The 25,080-nt window shown below is 39.7% G+C and overlaps 1 protein-coding gene across 1 annotated transcript in view; it reads right to left on the bottom strand.

The window, feature by feature from the left end:
- Window positions 1-13,673: 13,673 nt before the first annotated feature.
- The window catches only part of LOC126419217 (angiomotin-like 2a), a 133,494-nt gene continuing 122,087 nt past the window's right edge, over window positions 13,674-25,080 (bottom strand). Inside the window, exon 13 of the mRNA XM_050086356.1 lies at window positions 13,674-16,354. Within this exon, the coding sequence (XP_049942313.1) occupies window positions 15,647-16,354 (708 nt within the window). The 3' untranslated portion in view covers window positions 13,674-15,646. The remainder of the gene's footprint in view (window positions 16,355-25,080) is intronic.

Genomic DNA, 25,080 nt, shown 5'->3' with positions numbered 1-25,080 from the left:
GTTTTGGTAGACTGACTACTCTCCTGTACTCAGATTTAGCAGTCTTGATAATCTGCTTAGAATTTACATCTAAAACAAGGAGCTGCATGTCATGACCTGATAGTCCATTTATTACAGGTTTTAAGATATGATTTTGTTCCTTTGATTTGTCTATAGAAATGTTATCAATGGCTGTCCTTGAGGATTTAGTGATCCTAGTTGGAAAGTTTACAGTGTGAGTTAGAGTGAGAGACAACATTACTAACTGCAGTAAATGTTTACTGGAAGATTGCATTAGAAAATCTGTATTAAAGTCACCAGTAATCAAAATTTCTTTGTTTCTTCCTGTTAAATAACCCAAAAGAGCTTCTAGATGATTTATGAATAGATTATAATTTCCTGCAGGTGCTCGGTAAATAGTTACTATTATATAGGATCTGTTATGGAACTCTACTTCTGTTGCACATGCTTCTAGATGCTGCTCTAAACAGAATTTTTAATGTCAATGTTCTTGAATTTATGGCAGTTTTTAATAAATGTGACAACTCCTCCTCCATCCATATATGTGTATGACACATCAAATAACATTCGCTTGAGCTCTGGAATTGAGTGGTGTAATTTGTTTTTGTCTATCTTGTACAGTTTAGAAGTTATTAATGTTCAAAGTTACCTTGATACCGACTCATGTCTCTCTTTGTTCCGGGTGATCTAAAATGGGTCTGACCTGCGAACAGAAGATCAAAATTATCCTTATATCAGGGGAACGCAGATACTGAACAATAGCAGCTGACTACAACAGAGGGCACCCAGACAGAGAACCGGTATTGCACAGCACGGTGGCTCACACGATCAGCAAACTCCGGGAGTCGGGCTCTGTTCACGATAGGGCATGTAGTGGGCGACCAAGGACTGCCACCAATGAGGAAACTGCAACTGTGGGTGTTGCTTCATTTGCAAAAAGTTCTAAACGAAGTACCCATCTTGTGGCCCTAGCATGTGCAATGAGCCAAATCTCCATTGTCCGGATATTGCACACCAATAAGTGGCATCCTTACAAGCTGCAGAGCAACATCGACTTAACGAGGATGACCCTGATCACTGGTTGGAGTTCTGCCTGTGGGCTACTGAACAACATGAACTGGATCCTTCGTTTGCCAAGGGCGTACTGTTCAGCGACGAGGCGTATTTCACGTTGAACCGGGGAGGTTAATTGACATAATTGTCGATACTGGAGTGACACAAAGCCGAACTGGGTTGCCCCAATTCGAGAAAATAGTCCAGCGAAGGTGATGGTGTGGTGTGGCCTATGGGACACCCGCATCATTGGCCATTTTCCATTTACAACACCTTAACTGCACCACAGTATCTAATGCTGGTGCACGACCTTGTGTTCCCTTTCACACTGAATGCTGACGGCATTTTTCCATCTTATTTTCAGCACGATGGATCCCCTCCATACTATGGCATTGGTGTCTGTGAATGGTTGGAGTAACAACTGTCAGGAAACTGGATTGGTCGCCGTGGTCCCGTGGCGTGGCCACCCAGATCCACTGACTTAACGCCCCTTGATTTTTATCTGTGGGGACGTCTTAAGCAGATAGTGTATGCTGACAGCATCTGTAATTTGAGACACCTGGAGGAATGCATACAACATGCCTGTGACCAAATTACAGGAGACACTCTCCTCCGTGTGTGCAGTCAGAGTGGTTGCGGCGACTACAGTTGTGCATTGCACGGGATGGACAACATGTAGAACATGCGTTGTAGCAGTTGGTATGAAGATAATTTCCCAACTTTGAAAATTAATAACCTCTAAAATGTACAAGATAGACAAAAACAAATTACACCACTAAATTCCAGAGCTCAAGCAAGTGTTATTTGATGTGTCATACACCCGCCTCCTCATTTTAAAAAAATGATTTGAATCCAAAATGGCGGATTTCAAGATGGCGGCCAAGAATGACATTCACTCCAGAAGTTGCGGCCCCACATCAAACCTGTGTTCCCATCATCACATTCCAATTTTCCCATTAATCTTCCAACTTACGAAGGCGTCCAAGGGCTTTTGACTGACCCTGTATACTCTCCGTCACACACAGTCAGGTGGCTTGCTGCATATTGATGCTGATGTAGATACGTATTTTATGAGAACTGGATTTGACAAAGATGTGATTGTTGCTATATGTAACTGGATTTGGGAAATCATCACAGCCCATAATAATTTAGAAAGCCAAATATAATTCTCCTTTCAGAAGCTATACTATAAACAGCTGGAACAAAAGAAAAATACAGTAGGTCTCATTCTAAATCGTTCATGCACTGTACATGGTGCAAAAAAGCAAATGGTGACAGAAAAAAATCTTTGTGTCAAAATGAACGAGAATTACACCTCCTGGCAGATTAAAACTTTGTGCCAGATATTCAAATCTGACACATTTGCCTATCATGGGCAAACACTTTACCAACTGTACTATCCAAGCTTGATTTGACCCACCTTCACAGCTTTGCTCCCACTAATACTTCCAAAAGGAACCCAACCTATGACGATGTGTTGGTAGCCGTGCTTGGATACCTCACTGGTAGAGCACTTGCCTGCAAAAGGCAAAGATCCCATGTTTGAGTACCAGCTCAGCACACAGTTTTAATCTGCCTGGAAGTGTCAAATCAGTGCACACACTGTTGCAGACTGAAAAGTCATTCTCAATGAGAATAATTTTGACATATTCACACTTTAGAACACTATAGTAAAACAAGTGGAATGGTTAATGGAGGAGTTCCACTTAAATGATCAAAAGAAAATGTGTGCAAGTGCGGGGGGGAGAGCTGAAGATGTTATAGCAAATATTTCTTGATCAACAGTGTCATTCAACAGAGAGTAATGTTGGTGAACTTGTAGCATGTATTGTTTTTATTGTACTTGTGGCCAAATATACAGCGTGATACAGGAGGAATGTCAGCACTATGATGTCACACAGAGGCAACAGCAGCAAGCATACCTAGCATGCAATCGTTGGTTGGATCAGTGAGCAGTCGTAAGGCCGTGTGCTTGTGGTGCTTGAGTGTTACTTAATTGAGCAAGTTCATTGTGTCTGTGAATACCAACATGCCACATACATTCAGCCATGCAGAATGTGCAGATGGGTTTCTGTACAGGTATTGTAATGGCAGTGCCCGAATGACTGTGACAGAATACCACAGACATTTCCCTGATCAACAAACGCCGTGTGCCAGGGTTTTTCAAACATTGTGTGTGTCTGGAAGACTACCCAGTGTACACGTAACAGAATGTGAGGGTGCAACATCTGCATCCAGGTGACTTAGTGGACAACAATTTTGTGAATGATTGGTTGTACATAGAGGTGTTGTACTATATGCTTTATGTACAGATGTCGCTACATTTACACACAATGATTTCATGAATACCCATATTTATCGTACCTGAGTAATCGAGAACCCACATGACACTACAGAAACAAGATTCCAAGTTAGTTTCTCAGTTAACATCTGATGTGGTTTGATGACATGGTGATAGGGCCTGTATTCCTTCCAAATCACGACAGCCGCAGCATATGCTTATTTCCTTACATACGACCTACCTACACTTTTGGAAGAGGGTGCATTATAGCAATGACGGTAAATGTGCCTGCAACATCATGGATCATTTCCTCAGTGGTGGATCTGTGTGGCGGACCCTTTAACTGGCCTGCCAGGTCACCTGACCAAACCCCATTAGGCATCTGTTAAATGGGACTGGTTAAAAGGAGGATGTGTATGCTATGAAGGTGGATACATGTGAAAAACACATCGCTTGCATCACAGATGCTGTTGCCCACATTAAAGCCCGCCGATATGATGTTCAATGTGCAACCAGTTGATAAGTGCATTGAGATGGGTTGGGGACTTTTTGAACAACTCTTGTAGAATGGATTAGTCATCTGTCCAACCATTATTCTGTCCACCACAGCATCTAAACCATATTTTGTTAAGTAATATTCACACTTGTCTTCATCTCATTCATGGATGTGCGTAGTTTTCAACCCACTCCAGTTCCTTAACAATCGAAAATCAGACCCACATTCACAGGACTTTTTCGGTTGATTTCCACATGTAGAATCACCTCACAAATTATATGACATTCCTCCTGAATCACCCTGAATATTATACAGTGTTCTTGTCCACAAAACGTTTTTTTAACATCAATTGCTCATGCCTGTGTAGCTAAAATGATCCAACTTTCCACTACCTGAAACATTACTGTGTGCTTTTACACAAACCATAATGACATTGGTTGTTCTTTCTGTTATCCTTTGCATCATTTTTAAAATACTTATCCAGTGATTACTTTCCCATTGTTTTGAAAGAATCTTTAGCAGTGTCAAGGCACAACAACAGTCTAACATGCCCATTATAATTATCCGGGCTGTTATGCCGTGGTCGGTTGATGAATTTTGTCTCAATTCCCAACGTTTCGTCTCCGACTGCGGGAGACATCTTCAAGGGGGTCCATAGGCCGATGGAAGGTCCAACACACCCACTGGCTCGCTACCGACTGCCGCTAAATTCCGTGTCACGTGTTTTGAAAACGTCAGTGCAATTGGCCGCTGTCTGTCGCCGTCGACCGCCGTTGCCGTTACCCAGTAGTGGACGGGTGGTACACATCTTCTTTAACACCGGCATCCACATACCGTTTAATTTCACGCCCTCCTCCTTTCGGTTGAAATTATTTGGGTGTTTAGCGATTTCAATTGCCTCCCTGTAGAGCCTTTCGTAGTATCCGCTTGTGGCCGCTAGTACTTGTGTCTCCTCGAAACGAATATTGTGGTTCCCTGCCTGGAAAGCTGTTGCAGCAGTCAGTAGCGAGCCAGTGGGTGTGTTGGACCTTCCATCGACCTACGGACCCCCTCGAAGATGTCTCCCGCAGTCGGAGACGAAACGTTGGGAATTGAGACAAAATTCATCAACCGACCACGGCATAACAGCCCGGATAATTATAATGGACATGATATTTCCGGCCATGAAAGTCTACATTTTAGTAACAGTCTAACAACACAGTGATGGTGTCACTAGTTTATAGCTCTACATATTTAAGAGATTTTAATACTTCAGTTAATTCTTCTGTCAATGACACTTTATGCATGCTGTATAACACAACCTGATACATTTTACTCTTTAACGTCACTTCCTGCCTCTGTCACTTGTCTCCAATGCTGGGCTAATTTGTGCAGGATGTTTTTTGAATCTGTAGAATTGTATGTTGTAGAGGACTTATTGTGTACTATCTGAGCATATACCCACATTGCCTGGGTATGTATTTATTCTTATCTTCTATTAGTCCATCTCTGTGTCCCTATTCCTCCTACCCCCTTAGCCTGTTCATCTCCTCCTTTTCCCTTCCATCTCTCCTTCCTCTCTCTCTCCATTCCCTTTTCTTCCCTTTCTCTGTCCACCTCCTCCTCCCCTCTATCTGTATCTAGTCCCTTCTCCCATTTCTCTCTCCACATTATCACCCCCCCCCCCCCCCCAAATGGAGGTTGCTGGTTCTTACCTCAGTATTTCTTCTTTCCAGAAAGTAAGCTATGTTTGTATGAAGTTTGGTTGTAATGGATCCAGGGATTTAAGAGAAGCTTTCTACCCACTGTTTTGCCCACTTTGTCACATGTATTTTACACATATTTAACATACTTCAGTTGTATTTGTACACATATTTCATGAATTTCACCTTGTAGTTTTGTTAGCACACAGCTCAATATTTACGGCGGTCCTTAGACATCAAACCCATGGCAAACATGCTGTTCGTCAAGTGTGTGCTTGACGAGCAAGTGCACAGATGTCCAAACAAACCATCAAATCTTTACTGTAAACAGTTTGCCATGCCTAAATTTCTGAATTGCTGAGTAGCTGGTCTTGGCTGCACTGTCGTAACTCCTCTCATGCATATTCTCTCTCTCTCTCTCTCTCTCTCTCTCTCTCTCTCTCTCTCTCTATCTCCCCCCCCCCCCCCCCCCCCCCGCCCACACACACACACACATTTCCTTTTATAATATGTATGGATTTTAAGTTCAAAGATAGTCCAGGAATTCAGTCTGATACAGATGGATAATGTGTCATCTGCAAAATGTCCAATATTGCAACTAACCAGATCAACAAATTCATTCACATTGTGTTTCACAATTCCTATTACAGACTTCTATGCTTTGTAATGGGGACTTTATATATATTGTTTTGATTCTTGGCCTGGTGGTCTGATGGTAAAATACATGTATGGAAACTGAGAGGTCCTGGGATTGAATCCCGCTCGGACTATGAGTTTTTTCAGTTGGACCATGGATTTCTCAGTCTGCATTTTAACAGCCTTCACCTCTCAACAATGTGAGGAGTCACTGGAAATGACACATGGCTTGTATTTGGATTTTACATTAAACTGTTATGTCCCCTTTCACTGGCTGGATAACAGCGGTAGGTTAGGGATACGAACATTGCTAAAGTAGTGTCGCATTGAGCCACATGAAATTATTATTATTATTTCTTTCCTTTCTCAGACGTTATGTCTGGTTAAAAATGGAAAGTGATGTGGACCTTGATCAAAGTGACTGCCTTTCAACTATATGGTATATGTTACTTTGCATTTAGGAACTTTCAGGTAATTAAACATGTATCAATAATTACAGATTTCTGTAGTTGTATATATAAATTTGGATGTAGCTGTATTGCATTGATGCACTGGTGGATATTGTGTGGTATGACTCCTGTAGTTGATAGTGTAATTGGTATAATGTCAACTATCTCCTTATGCCACATGTCCTTGACTTCCTCAGGCAGCTGGATGTGTTTTTCAATTTTTTCTCCAGTTTTCTTCTGTATATTTGTTGTATTGAGTATGGATATTTCGATTAGTTGTGTTAATTTCTTCTTTTTATTGGTGAGTATGATGTCAGGTTTGTTATGTGGTGGTGTTTTATCTGTTATAATGGTTCTGTTCCAGTATAATTTGTATTCATCATTCTCCAGTACCTTTTGTGGTGCATACTTGTATGTGGGAACGTGTTGTTTTATTAGTTTATGTTGTATGGCAAGTTGTTGGTGTATTATTTTTGTTACAGTGTCATGTCTTCTGGTGTATTCTGTATTTGCTAGTATTGTACATCCACTTGTGATGTGATCTACTGTTTCTATGTGTTGTTTGCAAAGTCTGCATTTATCTATTGTGGTATTGGGATCTTTAATAATATGCTTGCTGTAATATGTGGTGTTTATTGTTTGATCCTGTATTGCAATCATGAATCCTTCCGTCTCACTGTATATATTGCCTTTCCTTAGCAATGTCTTGGATGCGTCTTGATCGATGTATGGCTATATTAGGTGATACGGGTGCTTGCCATGTAGTGTTTTCTTTTTCCAATTTACTTTCTTCATATCTGTTGATGTTATGTGATCTAAAGGGCTGTAGAAGGGGTTATGAAATTGCAATGGTGTAGCCGATGTATTTATATGAGTGATTGCTTTGTGTATTTTGCTAGTTTCTGCTCATTCTAGAAAGAATTTTCTTAAGTTGTCTACCTGTCCATAATGTAGGTTTTTTATGTCAATGAATCCCCTTCCTTCTTCCTTTCTGCTTAATGTGAATCTTTCTGTTGCTGAATGTATGTGATGTATTTTATATTTGTGGTATTGTGATTGTGTAAGTGTATTGAGTGCTTCTAGTTCTGTGTTACTCCATTTCACTACTCCAAATGAGTAGGTCAATATTGGTATAGCGTAAGTATTTATAGCTTTTGTCTTGTTTCTTGCTGTCAATTCTGTTTTCAGTATTTTTGTTAGTCTTTGTCTATATTATTCTTTTAGTTCTTCTTTAATATTTGTATTATCTATTCCTATTTTTGTCTGTATCCTAGATATTTATAGGCATCTGTTTTTCCATCGCTTCTATGCAGTCGCTGTGGTTATCCAATATGTAATCTTCTTGTTTAGTGTGTTTTCCCTTGACTATGCTATTTTTCTCACATTTGTCTGTTCCAAAAGCCATATTTATATCATTGCTGAATACTTCCGTTATCTTTAGTAATTGGTTGAGTTGTTGATTTGTTGCTGCCAGTAGTTTTAGATCATCCATGTATAGCAAATGTGTGATTTTGTGTTGGCGTGTTCCAGTAATATTATATCCATAATTTGTATTATTTAGCATGTTGGATAGTGGGTTCAGAGCAAGGCAGAACCAGAAAGGACTTAATGAGTCTCCTTGGCATATTCCACGCTTAATCTGTACTGGCTGTGATGTGATATTATTTGAATTTGTTTGGATATTAAGTATGGTTTTCCAATTTTTCATTACTATGTTTAGGAACTGTATCAATTTAGGTTCTACTTTGTATATTTCCAACATTTGTAGTAACCATGAGTGGGGTACACTATCAAAAGCTTTTTGGTAATCAATGTGTGCGTAGTGTAGTGACCTTTGTTTAGTTTTAGCTTGATATGTCACCTCTGCATCTATTATCAGTTGCTCTTTACATCCTCGTGCTCCTTTGCAGCACCCTTTTGTTCTTCATTTATAATTTCGTTCTGTGTTGTATGTGTCATTAATTTCTGTGTAATGACTGAAGTTAATATTTTGTATATTGTTGGTAGGCATGTTATGGGGCGATATTTTGCTGGGTTTGCTGTGTCTGCTTGATCTTTAGGTTTCAGATATGTTATTCCGTGTGTAAGTGTATCAGGTACTGTGTATGGATCTGCAGTGTACCTGTTAAATAATTTAGTTAGATGTGAATGTGTTGAGGTGAACTTCCTTAGCCAGAAATTTGCTATTTTATCTTTTCCAGGGGCTTTCCAATTGTGAGTAGAATTAATTGCTTGGGTGACTTCATGTTGCAAAATTATCACTTCAGGCATTTGTGGTATCATCTTGTACGTGTCTGTTTCTGCTTGTATCCACCGTGCATGCCTGTTATGTTGTACCAGGTTTGACCATATGTTGCTCCAGAAGTGTTCCATGTCTGTTATGTTTGGTGGATTGTCTATTTTAATGTGTGTGTTATCTATTGTCTGGTAAAATTTCTTTTGGTTTGTGTTGAATGTTTGGTTTTGTTTCCTTCTATTTTCACTTTTTTTGTATCTTCTAAGTCGTTTGGCCAATGCTTGTAATTTCTGCTTCTTTTCATTTAATTGCTCCATCGCTTCTTGTTGTGAGATTTTACCTAACCTTTTTCATTTTTTGTCTGATATTTCATTTCTTATGAATTGTGTTAGCTGTCCGATGTCTTTCCTCAGTTTTTCTATTCTGATCTGTAGCCTGTGTTGCCATGCTGGTTTTGTGGGTTTCTTCTGTGTGTTGGTTGGTTCTGATCTCTGCCTAGTGTGTATATTTAGTGTAGTGAGTGCTCCTATATAAACCATTAGTTGTAACTCTTCCATAGTTGTATTTTCATCTATTTTGTTGTATATGATTGTGTTGATAGTAGTAGTAGTAGTTGTTGTTTCGACTTGTGGGTTATTTGGCGGTCTATGCAAGAATGGTCTAATGTCTGTATTTGTGTCTTTGTATTCTATATATGTCAGCTGAAATTTTTCTTCTATATCTAACATGTGTGTCACTTCGTGTTCTATTTGTGCTTGTTCTGGTGGCTGTCTGAAGATTTCGTTTTCCTCTGTTTGTTTAATTGATGCGTGTTGTTCTTTGTTTGTTTGCTCTGGGATGTTTGAGTCCATTACTGTATTTTCTTCTTCTTCTAATTGCATATTATTTTGTTCCAGTATTTGTTGTACTTGTTGTTTGATGTTTTCTAATTCTGACTGGGGTATCCTGTTATTTTTTATTATTATGCGGATCTGCTCAGCTAGTCGTTGTTCTGTTAAAAATTTTAATTCTGGGTATTTGGTAATAAATGTTGTGGATACTTGTCATCTGTATCCAGTCGTGTTGGTTCCTAAGTTTGTTGCTTGGTAATAACAGGACATGAGGTGTCGGTTAACTTCATCTGACCATCTCATCCTCTGTCTTTGTTTTCCTTCTACAGTGGTTGCAGGAAGCATATCCTGCAAAACATCTCTATTTGGATTTAAATAATTTTCCGTGTGGCTAGCAGTGTCTTTACCATTGTGGGCGGGCATAGGGTTCAAGCGTCGTCCCCGACCATGACAGCACTTGTCCGAGGCTTCATTAGTTCTGTCCTGAACCAACTTGGCATAGATATTGCAAGAGTCACTGAACCTAGTTGAGCGGTATCAATAATCTATATTTTTTCAAAGTCCAATGTGTTAGATAAGCATGTGTAAAAGATCTGAATGTACTGCAGATATGTTAATTTCTTTCGGTACACTAAATTTATTAGAACACTTTTTATTTAAAAATACAAAGTGTTATGTAGTTTTCTCTTAGAGTGCTCGAATCATCTTTATCACTGATGACATATTATGTACAGTTTACGGTGATCAGCAGAACAACAGATGATATTTTGGAAAATTCGCTGGAATTTTGCATGAAATGCAAATTTTTTGTTTTCTGGCACTAAACGCATATCAGCCATCAGCTTCAAAAATCAACAGGTAAACTACCGATAACATAAATGCTCTCTGGGAGTACTTACCAGATGCGAAAATTCTGTGAAAACTCTCATGATTCCGTAACAAAGAAAGCTATGAGCTTATACGTACATTTTGGTAAGAAGGGGCTGATGCAACAGCATGATGTTATGAAATGAGGCTATGCTTTCATTAAGATGATGATGAAATTTGCTGAAGCGTTTTGAGCAGCACAGAAACCAAGTGCATCAAATAATTTTAGAAGATAAAAGACTTCCAGCACCGTTTTTGTAATTATGACATAGGGCATCATTGGGAATGTCAAGGAAAGGGTATGTAGGAAAGACAAGTTCTGGAGGCACTGTTATAATTTCCTGGGGGGTGGGGGTGGGGGGGGGGTGGGAAGCAAGATAAGGATAATGAAGTAAATGATGATTGGACTTTAATTGCAGCAGGCATCAGTGTTTTAGATGTGGTATGCATTATTGAGTGGCAATAAACAGATAAGTGGACTTCTGTTACTACACCGTATTTCATATCTCATTTTATGCATGGCATTTTTGTACATCTGTTGTTATGAGCCTACCTACAGTCACATAAACAGCACTTACAAAATTATCTGTTGCTACTCATGTTGCACAATAAAGGTTCATCCTTTACTTTTTGAGACAAGTAGTATTGTCAGTCTCCTTTATCCTATTTATCCTTATGCGGGGGGGGGGGGGGGGGGGGGGGGGGCACAACCATGGAATCTTTCCTCAAAAGCAATCACCACAAACATCAAGACAACTATCCCACTGGGAGATGAGAAGATCAACTCAGCCGTTAATGGATCCACAACAGCACTGACTCTTGCCATTCCTCATCTGACTGAAACCGCTGTCCAGTTTCTTCAGGTTGCCAAAGATGCGAAAATCACATGTTGAAAGATCTGGGCTGTACAGAGGATAATTCAGAGTTTCCCAGACAAATCACTGAAGCATAGCCTTCATCCGATTGGTGGTGTGGAGGCAGATTCATCATACAACAGGCTGCTTCAGTCCAAAAGGATTCTGGGATGTTTTGACTTTACGGCACACTCCATTTTCTGCAAAGCGCTGTGAACTGATTTTGGTTTCATGCTTGAGGAAGTCGACGAGGAGCAGAGGGCCTCTGCAGTTGAAGGAGGTGGTCATCACAACCTTCCTGGAACTTGCATAAAGGAAGATGTGACATGTTTCTGCTGTTGGGCTTGCCATTTGACTTCGGGCTGTTGACTGGAATCGTCCTATTGGTTGATAATGCCTGCCCCTACACTGCCCCTCGGATGAAGGCTACAATTCAGCGATTTGGTTGGGAAACACATATCCCATACAGCCCGAATATTTCACTGTGTGATTTTCACGTATTTGGGAACCTGAAGAAAGACATGCATGGGCGTTGCTTTCTGTCAGATGAGGAAGTGCAAGAGTGGGTGCAGCTGACCTTCGTGTTCTATGAAACAAGAAATGAGCATTTTGTCTCACAATGGGATAAATTTCTTAACATGTGTTGTGATTATTTTTTAATGGAACTATTTGTTCTTGCCTTCCTATGCCCTGTTAATTGGTTTCCACGGCCACTTACGGATGAGTGAGGACATAAAAGTTTCACTTAAAAGCCAGATCATTATATGATCTGTGACATTTTACACACATGCCAAATATTGCCAAAGGTGAAATTAATGATGAGTGACAAAGGATTCTGAGGCTGATCTTCCTCTCACAAGGGAACCTCCCCATCGCACCCCCCTCAGATTTAGTTATAAGTTGGCACAGTGGATAGGCCTTGAAAAACTGAATACAGATCAATCGAGAAAACAGGAAGAAGTTGTGTGGAACTATGAAAAAAAAAGCAAAATATACAAACTGAGTAGTCCTTGCTTAGGATAGGCAACATCAAGGAATATGTGAGGTCAGGAGCGCCGTGGTCCCGTGGTTAGCGTGAGCACCTACGGAACGAGAGGTCCTGGGTTCAAGTCTTCCCTCAAGTGGAAATTTTAATTTCTTTATTTTTGCAAAGTTATGATCTGTCCGTTCATTCATTGACGTCTCTGTTCACTGTAATAAGTTTAGTGTCTGTGTTTTGCGACCGCACCGCAAAACCGTGCGATTAGTAGACGAAAGGACGTGCCTCTCCAATGGGAACCGAAAACATTTGATCCCAAGGTCATAGGTCAACCGATTCCTCCACAGGAAAACACGTCTGATATATTCTATACGACACTGGTGACGGCATGTGCTCCACATGACAGGAATATGTTGTCGACCCACCTAACTTGTACACTTGGCGAATGGGTAAAAAGATTCTTCTACCTTTCCCGATTTAGGTTTTCTTGTGGATGTGATAATCACTCTCAAAAAAGTGATGAAACATAAGAGTTTGTCACATAAACTGCAACAAATGAATGCAACAGTTTCACAGTCGCACAGTTTTCCCTGTGCTCTGTCAAAACATATTTTTTTAACGTTTTCAAATTTTTCCGTGTGTAGACCGTCAGATCCTGCATATGTCCAAGCAAATCTGAACATGTCCTGGAACTTTGGAGAGCAACGTTGATTATGTGTGAGTGCCTGAACTTTGATAATTGTCTGAAAACAAAAAATTAAACTTTTCGCTCCATGGTAGACTTGAACCAAGGACCTCTCGGTCCGCATGTGCTCACGCTAACCACGGGACCACGGCGCTCCTGACCCCACATATCCCTTGATGCTGCCTATCCTACGCACGGACTACTCAGTTTGTATATTTTGCATTTTTTTTTCATAGTTCCATACAACTTCTTCCTGTTTTCTCGATTGATCTGTGTTCAGTTTTTCAAGGCCTATCCACTGTGCCAACTTATAACTAAATCTGAGGGGGGTGCGATGGGGTGGTTCCCTTGTCAGAAAAATGGAAGCTGCAGGAAGGGGAGGAGGGAGAGAAAAAGAAAGGTAAAGACCAAACAGTACTTATCTCTCAGAATAGGAAGGGGGGGGGGGGGGCAGATGTAGAAAGGACAAAACTGTGTGCTGTTCATTAGGCAACTCCCATGAAAACAGCAATGGCTTTACTATACTGTCATTAATTGTTCAAGCCAATTGTAAAGTAAGCAGGATCTATTTAGAAAATGCTGACTACTTGAAAATGAAAGACAAGATTTTAAATTGTGATGTAATTGCCATTTCTTTATTACAAAATTAATATCTTTTTCAGTACTGCAGAGTTTATCACAATATTTGTAAATAATAAACAGTGTATATATTGCAAAAAGCCGTCAATACAAACATACACATGTAACAAGTTTTCCCACAAAAGTAAATTATTTCTGAAACAGGAAAATGATTTTCCCTGCTGCTCGTTATAGACACTTAAGAGAATTACAAAAATATTTCAGTATCTAAAAAATTTCAACAATTTACATTTGTATATGAGCCTCATGTTCTTCAGGATACTAACAGGAACACATTACTAACAGGCACTTAAAACTAGAAGGGATGTCTTGCCTAGTGCTGGTGAAACTAGAAGTAACAACCATAACTGCCTGGGAACATGATATTTTTGACCAAACAACATGGCAAAAACAGGCAACCAATACTGGTGTTTGGATGTGGGTGAAAAATGAGTGTCTGATCTATGTATCTTGACTGTGAAGAAATAATGTGATTTACTGTAGCTGCCAAACTATATTGTCCTCTAAAAGCCAAATTCAATTCACTTTCCCATTGTTGTGTTATTTTTCACTTACTGTTGTTATTACACAAGGATATCATTGACTAACTGAGTAACACTGATTCTAACAATGCCACATTACAAGCATTTCTTGCAGCTCATCAAGCTCTTTTTTGGTGAATGCTATGTTCCCTCTACTTGCAGAATAGTAATTACTGATTTGGTGTCTAATGTCATCCTGCTTACAGAATGAAACCTGCATTTTTTTCCCAGCCACAGCAAGACATTCCTATGAAATGCATAGTACAGTCAATAAAAGAATAGATAAAATAAGATAATAAATTTCTGATTGCTGACAACTTCACAGAGAAAATAATATAATCTTAAAAATTGTGTATGTTTAACATATCAAAACCATTTTCACGTACTTAGAAAAATGGCAGCGTCACAAAAATAGTGCAAATAGCAAGACAGCTAGTGAAATGGTACAGTTTCCCATTCTTCTCTGTATATTTCTGAGAGGAAACATACACGAGCACTTTGTAGACTATATCTGAAGCAACAGCAATGGCCACCACTGATTACTATATGACAAATGGTAGCTAAATTTATTTACAACTATCTGAATTTTTGTGAGAAACTGTGACAGAGAAACCACAATCAATATGCATAAAATTTGAGTCAAAATTTGTTTCCTTGCACTACAGAGTACTAAAATGTTATTCCGTCTGTGGTATTTTAAAGCGCACTGTTGATTCTGATGTTATAAGGAAGACTATTATTTGAAGGCACAGTAAATACTATTAAGATACGGCAATTTCCTAGAATTCTATCACATTTTTAAACATACTTGACAAGAAGAAAAAAAAAAAGAAAATCTGTCTTCACTATATGAATACTTATATACACAAGGCACATAAAACATTAATTCATGGCAAAGAGCACCTTACAAGTGTGTCAAAAGCTATGATACATCAGACTAAATAATGAGACTAGAATTGTGGTACTAGCAAGTTACTTGAATACACAAATTAAATTGCTAAAAGCAGAAAACTTTGAGGTAGGGTCTGCTACATAAAACTAACTTTATTCTGCGAACACACTTTCATGGAGGGGGGGGGGGGGGGGGGGGGATAAAAAAAATGGGAGAAGTAAACAGAGTGTGACTCCTATTGCATTCTGACCATACTGCTTTTGGGTTCATTTTTATGTCATTAACTTTCTTCACATATTAAAACAGTAGTTAACATTACTCATTACAAACAGTTAAAAGGCACTATAACAGGAATCTGTATGTGATGTTTTATAAAGCTCATTCTTCCATGGATTACAAACCACAGAGATAACTGAAACACAGCTCTGCTCAGTGATTGAGGAAGAACACTAACAAGTCTCACTGAAGAAACATTGAAATCATTAAACACGTCTATCTTAGTTTTAAATCAGTATGGAGCAATCACCGGCAAATGGAAGACATTTGTTAGAACTGAATTCTGTACTTACCAGTACTAGCAACCGACTTACTGCTAGCATTGCTGCTATCTGTAGAAGCAGGCTTCGCTACAGATGAACTACGACGTGATCGAGGTCCTGTAAAGAGTCGCAGCTTGGCACCTTCTGCTCCAGGTACACCTGAACTACTTGGTTGGCCATTAGAATGAACTGAACGGCTTACAGTTCCCGACACTGAACAGGGAATTGACGATTTCCTCTGGCGAGAAGGTGTTTCTACAGATCCTTCAGCGAGACGCCCATATCCACCGAGTTTGCGCGGGATGCCAGAGCGGTGTGATGCTGATGGTGGTGGCGTAGCAGCTGGAGCCGGAGGTGGTGATGGTGGGACAGGTCCATGGCTCTCACTGCCACTAGCACTTCCATCTCCGAGGCGACCATACCCCGCACCACTGCCAGCTGGTGGCCTGCGAGGTGGTCGTGGCAGAGATGTTGGAGGAAGGCTGGCTGCACGCTGCTGCTGTGAGCTGCGTCCTTGCTTCTCTAACAGAAGGATCTCTTCAGGACGACCCTGCTCGTAGCGTGTGGGCACCAAGCCCTGCAGGAACCCTGATGGCTCAAACAAATGGTGGGGTGAACCTGTTCGCCCTACACCCGCCAATAATGGCTTGGGTAATTTTCCTTTTCGCGGCGTAGTGCCTGTATTAGAGAATCCTGGAAAACAGCAAAGACCTCTCTGGAAAAAAAGAGAAGAAACGGCCGAGAGTTGGGATGGTCCGGGACGGACGATGGTTGGTTAGAGGTTAGTGGCACACCACACATGTATGCAAGGGAAGGTAGGTTAAATAGGTTGGTTTTAAGGAGAGAAACAAAACTTTCCTAAAACAAGCTTGGGTGAGAACATTTTTCTTTGCTAACAGTATAGTAACAAACTGTGAAATGCCGGTCATATTGTCTCTCGTGTTTGGCAGAGAGTTTCAATTTAGCTTTTGCAACGTGTGACTAGAGTCAGCCCAAAGAAACACTGCTACTGAAGTCTTTCATGCGACACTCAGTGTCAACGGAAAGTGTTTGTTTGTTTCCTTGTTATGGACAAAATGATTTTTAAAGCATAATTTTATTTGCCCAATCCATAGAGTGGCTCCAAATTAGCTTAGTGTGATATCCATTTCATCAATATGCATTAATGGGGACTGTAAAACATGAGGAATACCCCAGCTTTCGCGTGGTGCATGGTGGTGGCAGTCAGTACAGGCATGGCTCGTGCTGTTGTTGCTGGAGTACTGGTTACTCTTCATGCTTTCATGTCTCTGTTACTACATAAAGATAAAACAAATATCGCACTAGGCTAATTTCGGATAGCTTCATTGATTGGGCACAAAATTCCACTTTAAAAATAATTTTGTTTATAACGGAAAACAAAATGACGCTTTCTGTCAACAGTGAACACTGCATGAAAAGCTCCAGTTACATACTGGAAAAACGAAATTGCAAATATCTGCTTAAACTCAAGAGAAAATGCGTCTAAAGACACTTTGGAAAGTGCTGGTATGTTGATAGACACAATAAAATAAAAAACACAAATATTCAAGCTTTCGCACACAGGCAGACAGTGTTTGTTGGTAATGAGGATCACCCTGTGGCTAAACATGCCTTGGAGCACGGCCAGCACATCTTGGCACAGTATTACACCGTCCAGGTTATCTGGATACTTCCCACTGACACCAACCTATCAGAACTCTGGAAATGGGAACTTGCCCTTCAATATATTCTCTCTTCCCGTTACCCACCAGGCCTCAACCTCCGCTAATTTCAAGTTTCCGCCCCTCGTACCTCACCTGTCATTCGACAACATCTTTGCCTCTGTACTTCTGCCTCGACTGACATCTCTGCCCAACTTCTTTGCATTTACACATGTCTGCCTGTGTCTGTATATGTGCGGATGGATGTGTGTGCATGCGAGTGTATACCTGTCCTTTTTCCCCCTAAGGTAAGTCTTTCCGCTCCCAGGATTGGAATGACTCCTTATCCTCTCCCTTAAAACCCACATCCTTTCGTCTTTCCCTCTCCCTCCCTGTTTCCTGATGAAGTAACTATGGGTTGCGAAAGCTTGAATATTTGTGTGTGTGTGTTTTTTTTATTTTATTGTGTCTATCAACATACCAGAGCTTTATAGTTTGGTAAGTTAAAGCATCTTTGTTTTTTATATACATTTTTCCCACGTGGAATGTTTCCCTGACCCATTTAGCTTGTCTCAGGACAATACACTCAACTACTAACTTAATAAAACCACAATATAATGTAAATATGTTAAAAGCAAACATAATTCTACAGCTAAAAAACAAACAAGCACAAGATTATAGTGTTGTCATTTTAGGTTTTTAATACAGTAACAAGAACATTATTCCTTTTCTTGTGACACAGGATTGTGGAGAACTGAGAAAATTTTACTGGAAAGAGATTCACTTAACATAAGTTTTGTGTAGTAAGAGCTAGTATGTTTTCATGAATCACAAGACAGAATTGCAAATACAGGAGCAACATCCCTTTGTCACATGCACAAGAATAAGGTAAATGTTTGGAAACACCTTCAACAAATAAACCCTTTAGTGTATTAAATGAAGTCCATGCACTTTTGATAAAAGTAAAAGGAAAAAATTTGTTAAATATTACTATCTAAAAACTTGGTAACACCTACAATAAATGAAAGCTAGATTAACTCAAAACAGACATTCCCATTGTAATTCTTCTGCACGCAGAAAATTGTAAATGCAATAATTTTCATTGTAATCCTAAACTGTCACACATGTCAAACTGCTTTTAATTACTCTTCTTTTACAAAAATTGCGTTTACCTGCACATTTCGATACAAATGTAGCACACGGGTGATACCGCTGTGGAGTTGGCCAACATGCACTGACTCCAGACCTAGAGATACAGTTTTCTACCTGAACACAATATGCTGCTCCTAAATATTACTGTCATGTTCCTATCGCAGACTGACCTTTATTTTTTTAATGCGTTGATTCACAGTTTACTCTCATTCAGTAGAATTGTTGAAAGGAATTAACAGATTCTATATTTCTGTCAACAAAGAGAGGCCAAACATGTTTGTGGCAGGCTACACTAAACTCTTAATCCATCACCAGTCTTAGAATATCGTAAATGTTAATCTGATCTCAAAAGTTGTACTGCCAAATAAACTAACAAATTGTAAAAATACAATTGCAAGTAAAACCATTTCACACAAATCACCCACGAACAACAATTCAATGAAACTTTTCACAAAATATTGAACAGTTTTTAAATATGTACATCGGCAGATGGATTAAATGCTAACAAAGTGAGGTCTTCAAGAGTGCGATCAACTTTTTGAAATTGTCTATCTGGAGGTGTAGGTTAGGATACTGATCATCACACCTTGCAGTCTTTCACCAAAGTAAACCCTCATTTGTGAGTAATCAATGAAATTAATTCCACATGGAAGCTCTAGAGCAGGGGTTCCCAAACTTTCTCCACCATGCCCCCTTCTGAAACCCCCCTCCCACCCCCATTTTTCTTCCCTTTCTCAGGTCATCTCATACTTGGCACAATCTGTCTAATTACTGTAACAACAACAACAATAATAATTAAGAATGTGTCCTTCACTCGTTCAGACTGCCATGCAGGGAGGTGTGCTGGCCCTGGACTGAATCCCCTAGCAGATTAACAATAAGGATCAGCGTGCCGGCCAGCCTGGATGTGGGTTTTAGGCAATTTTCCACACCCTCACTAAGTGAATACTGGGCTGGTACTCAAGCCCTGCCTCTGTTACATGATTTGCAAACATTTAGAAAACTTTTGCTCACTTTCACATGAATAACACAACATACAGACAGTTGAGGATACACACATTTCGACCGGAAGGAGGGGTGGGGGTAATAGGTTGGCGACAGCATGGGCATACAGTCAACCCTTTTAATAACTATAGTGACCCGTCACTGCTGCGGAACAGAGGCACAAGAAGAAGGAAGAAGAATATGAAGAAGAAGAATTAAAGAGTGTCTTTCAAGCACACCAGAGTTAAATTGTTTTAAAGAATTATGTACATTTGTATCATTCAAAGGTGGTGCAAGTTAACAATTGCAACTAATTCATAAACAACAACATGTGCGTGCGCAGTTATTGGAACTGAAATCTACTTTACTTTTTTTTAAGTTAGGTAAAGTTTAATTGTTTGCATCTATATTGCTTTTAACACATTTAGAATGTTGTTATAATATCTGAAAGTTCACGAGATACAAATGATGATAAAATGATAGTCAACTTTTAAATGCCAATAAAAAAAAAAAGAAAAAAGAATGTTATATTCAAACCGATCATCCAACAATGAAATACACAGGAGTAAAAAGGCACAAGGTTCAAAAGTCTGGAATTTTCTGACATATGTACATCTAGAATGATGTGTATGCCTGAATTTGTGAAGAAAGCAGATCCAGTTTTCATTGGATCTTTGAAACAGCAACTTGCAAGTCCCCTTGCAGATGCAGTCGAGAACAATGTTTCATCTTTGGTAATGTTATTGTGGAAAGTGTTGACTCACATAAGTTAGTTGATGCGAAGTTCTATTGTTAACAGCATATCAAATGGATTGTTGATCCATTAACACTCAGATGAAGATCCTGGAAATTTATCCTGTAATTGCTGATTAAGGTTTTCAAGACATATTATACCAATTCTACTAGTTTTACTTACGAGGTGCGGTAACAAAGTAATGAGACTGATTTTCTTTGCAAGATGTGGCAACCCTGCAAGCTTGTGTAGGTACAATATCTTTCACCTTGGTCTATAAGCTGCTTCTAGTCCAGGCGGCACATCGATGCAACTACTCAGTTGTTACTTGTGCTGTAATAAGTTAACATGTGTTTGTGTGTCTCATCACGGAAATGGAACCGCACAATATTGCGCAATGGTATGCCATTTCATTTTGCGTTAAATTGGGTGAAAACATCATGACAACTTACGGTACACTTCGGAAGGCTTTTGGAGAGAAGGTTATGTCAAGGGCTCAAGTTTTTCATTGACATAAAATGTTTAGTGAAGGCAGAACGAATATTGAAGATTAAGACCCCAGTGGACGACCATCAACCTCACGGACGGATGTCAACTTGGCCAGGGTACGTGAACTGATCGAAGATTATCCATGAAAATAATTGCAGTAGAACTGAACATCAACTGAGAAACGGTTCGTCTAATAATAACTGAAGATCTTGGTATGAGAAAGATTTGTGCAAAAACGGTCCCCAAAAATTTCACACCACACCAGTGACAAACACGGAAAAATGTGGCAGCCAATCTGTTAGAGCAAACGGAAATCAATCCAGAATTGTTGAGCCATGTTATCACTGGTGATGAAAGTTGGTTTTTTCAGTACAATCCAGAGACAAAACGCCAAAGTTCGCAATGGTGCTCAAAGGGATCACCCAGACCAAGAAAAGTTCACATGTCAAAGACAAAAGTGAAATGCAAGCTTGTGTGCTTCTTTGATTCCAAGGGAATTGTTCATAAAGAGTGAGTGCCTCCTGGACAAACACTTAACCAATGTTACTACAAAGAAAGTTTAGAAAGACTTCGAAAAAGAGTTCTTCGTGTCCGTGCCGACATTGCTGATAGTTGGATTCTGCATCAATACTGCTCTGTCAGTACAGCAATTTTTAACCTCAAAACAAATTTCAGTACTACCACAGCCACCTTATCCGCCAGATATCGATCCGTGCGACTTTTTTCTATTTCCAAGAGTCAAAATGGCGGTCAAGGGACACCATTTTCAAACAACACAAGATGTTCAGAAAGCTGTGAATTTACGGAAGATAAGTTCCAGAAATATTACCGTCAATGGCAGAAGTGCTGGAAAAGTGTGTGCAATCAGAAGGGAACTACTTTGAAGGAGACAACATTAAACTTGACAAAAACTTCTGGTAAACTATTGTCATACTATTGACAAAAACTGTAAGCAACATTTTTTTTCACATCAGTCTCATTACGTTATTGTCACACCTCATACATCCAACCCATTTCCCTTCACAAATTCATTCAGACAAGAAAACGTCACTTAGTTACCCATTTCCATCTGGATTTTCCGAAGTCCAAGGTTTCTCTTAAATGCAAACATTTGCTTGGCTGGATAGAAAGATGAATTACCATTTCAGCATTGAAGTGATATGTTAAACAGCATTCGTCATTCAGTACTTTATTGATTTCCAGCTGTACTATGTTAGAAAATAGTGCCTCCCCCTATATCACGCAATGTGTAAATTTTACAGAAGGAGAAATAGCACACAGTCTTGTTGTGAACCCCTTTTTAGTTCCAGTAAATGCTGCTACGCCACTGGTACATACACGAACATAATTCGTCCATGACACACTTTCGTCAACAAAAAGAAATTCAAAGCAAATGAAATCTCTTCACTTGTAGTCCTCCCATACAGAGCTTTACAGAACGAAGTCCTCATACATTTCATTTTCATAACAGTAGCACACTAGAACAAGAAGTTGGGAAATATTTCAGGTAGCAGTACAATCACAAAGTTGCAGGGCGAATTTTGGGCTATCGTGAAGATGTAGTAGCAATTGGTTTTTCATGTCAGTGACTACTGCATCAATACGATGAGCCACAGTATCATCTGAGAGTGGTCAACTTCAGACTCTCGCCAAACTTTCTACACACACGATTTCGCACATTTTGACAGCTGTGGGAAGATGTAATTTCTCACTGCTGAAGTGTGGTGATTTGGATTTTTCAACTAAGCAGGATACCTTTAGGATGCTCTGAGGGCTTTCTTTACAACTGGCATTATTTTTATTATTTCTTTCCTTTCTCAGACATTATTATTATTATTATTATTATTATTATTATTATTATTATTATTATTTTGAGAAACCTGGCATTTCCTTTCAGTTGTTGCTCGTGACGCTCAAAAAATTCGAAGGGTTTACTTATATGGACTAAATGTTTTGTCTGCAAGTGTATCTTTTAATTTATAAGCTTCAACCTATCATTGGCTAAAATCTCCAAACAAAGAGAACACTGTGGTCATCACATAATCAACTTGTAATTTGGTTTTGCATTTAGAACTAACGTTGCTGATAGGAACAGAAAAAGAGGCATAAGAAGAATGCACTTTCATTACATTTGAATCTTTTTCTTTATTAGAGCTGCATACTTTCCAAAGAGAAGAGAGACTCAGTGAATCACTTCAATGGGATTCTCTTGTTACCACTGCAAATCAGTCACTTCTATATGGGAATGACAGAACTTTTACCACTTTATTGTAAATCTTGTTTACTACTTCCACTGAACATGTTCTGAATTCAACTTCTAGCTCCAGAAGCCTGTGTGAAATCTAGTGGACAGTTATAACGGCTCTGGTTAACAACCTATTCTTGTAATCAGTGTTGCAATGAAATGGCAGTCAGATCGTGAAGCAGCTTATTGCTACTAGTGGTTATTAAAAGTTTAGTAAGCAGCTAACCCTGCATGTGATCAATGATGGGCTGTAAGGTGAAAATTTGCTAGTGATTTGTCTCAGCATTCCTGCTGACAGCGTATACTAAACAGTTCTTGTGAAATAAGACAGCAAATTAACAAGTTTCCTAAATTGGCTCATGAAAATGAGAATCTGACACTAGCAATATTTGTTCACTGGCAGTCTTATTCTTACATAATATGAAATATAAATACATAGTCACAGAAAGAGACTGTTGAAAAGTTAGCTTTCAGCCAACATGGCGTTTGTCAAAAATAGACCCCCCCCCCCCACACACACACACGCGTGACCACAGTCTCTGGCAGCTGGAGCAAGACTGGGACACCCCCCCCCCCCCCCCTGTCTAACTTCTTGACTGCATCTAGCTGCCCTGCTCTCCACCTCGCCCTGCTTGCTCCCAGCAGCACTTTACTGTCCCTCCCATCCCTATCCTGCTATCCCTACCCCTCGCTGCACCAGCCTCCTCCTCACACCCACACAGTTGTGTCTCCCATAATGCCCTGCTACCCACAGTCTGGCTCCAGCTGCCAGAGACTGTGGTCATGCATGTGTGAGTTGCATTTGTGTCTCTCTGTGTGTGTGTGTGTGTGTGTGTGTGTGTGTGTGTGTGTGTGTGTGTGTGTGTGACAAAGGTCTTGTTGGCCGAAAGCTGATTTTACAACAGTCTCTTTGTTGTGCCTTTCTGCGACTCAGCATCTCCACTTTACGGTGAGTAACTACTATACTTCGCATTATATTCTTACATTCTTTCCTGAATTTTCCATTGTTTGAAATATAAATTTTTCATTGAGAGCCATCAATTCTGAGAACAGCTGCTGTGGCAGAGCAGTGTACCCGTTATGTTCTTTTCCTGATACACTGAAGGATGTGTGTTCGAACACTGAAGTGCTTTTAAATTTTTATTCTTAAATCTACACTGAAATGCCTTTGATCTTTGTTTTTATTCAATTAATTTGTTTAAATATAAGGGTTTTTACTTCTAATTCTTTGCCAGATCATTTTAATCACATTATTACTCTTTTTACTTGCTCTCATTTTTCCCCCCTACCATTCTCTTTTCATTTGGAACCATTGTGCATGTGATTTTAATCATTTTTATTTAACAATCAAAACATTTAAACATTTTAAAGTGCCAATCAATCAGTTAATAAAAAACAGAAAACAAAACAAACTATTTATATCTGCTGTGCAGTGGTGCCATTATAAGATATACACTTTTTGGATGATAATCGTCAAACATTTGAAACTAATTCTTGTTGTATTACAGACAAAACAACTACATGCAGATTTATATGAAAGAAGGGACTGTAAACAAAACAAAATTCAAGCGAAAATTAAACAATGAAAACTCCAGGTGGGAATATCAACAATGTAGGAAAAGATAGATTGTTTTTTAGTTACTGTGGAGAATTCATGTCAAGTTTCAGACAGGCATTCTTAAAAGACACTCACATATAGCTTTCGGGTCCAGCTTTCATCAATAAAAACACACACACACACACACACACACACACACACACACACACACACACACACACACTCTCTCCCCCCTCCCCCTCCCTCCCTCCCTCCCTCCCCTCTCTCTCTCTCTCTCTCTCTCTCTCTCTCTCTCTCTCTCCAGCATCTCGGGCTGGAGTGCAACATCATGTGGGATGCAAGCAGCAATCTAGAGGGGATGCAGAAGAGGAAGGGGAAGGTGAAAGGATAGGAGTGTAGGGCTGGTGAGAGAGACGAACGCTGTCTGGTAGAGTATGCAGGGACTCCAACAGGTGCAGCGTCAGGAGACTGCAGGGCAGGGAAGTGGGGAAAAAGCAACAAAAAATGAGAGGAGCAGGAAAAGACGGTTGGATGCACTGGCAGAGGGCTGCAAATAAATAGGGTGGGTGATGAGAATGGGGAGGAGATGACAGGACATAGGGGGTGGAAACTGTTGGAT

The sequence above is a fragment of the Schistocerca serialis genome, chromosome 1 (assembly GCF_023864345.2).
Source record: "Schistocerca serialis cubense isolate TAMUIC-IGC-003099 chromosome 1, iqSchSeri2.2, whole genome shotgun sequence".
NCBI classification, from domain to species: Eukaryota; Metazoa; Arthropoda; class Insecta; order Orthoptera; family Acrididae; genus Schistocerca; species Schistocerca serialis.
This window is presented reverse-complemented; position numbering and strand designations above follow the sequence as displayed.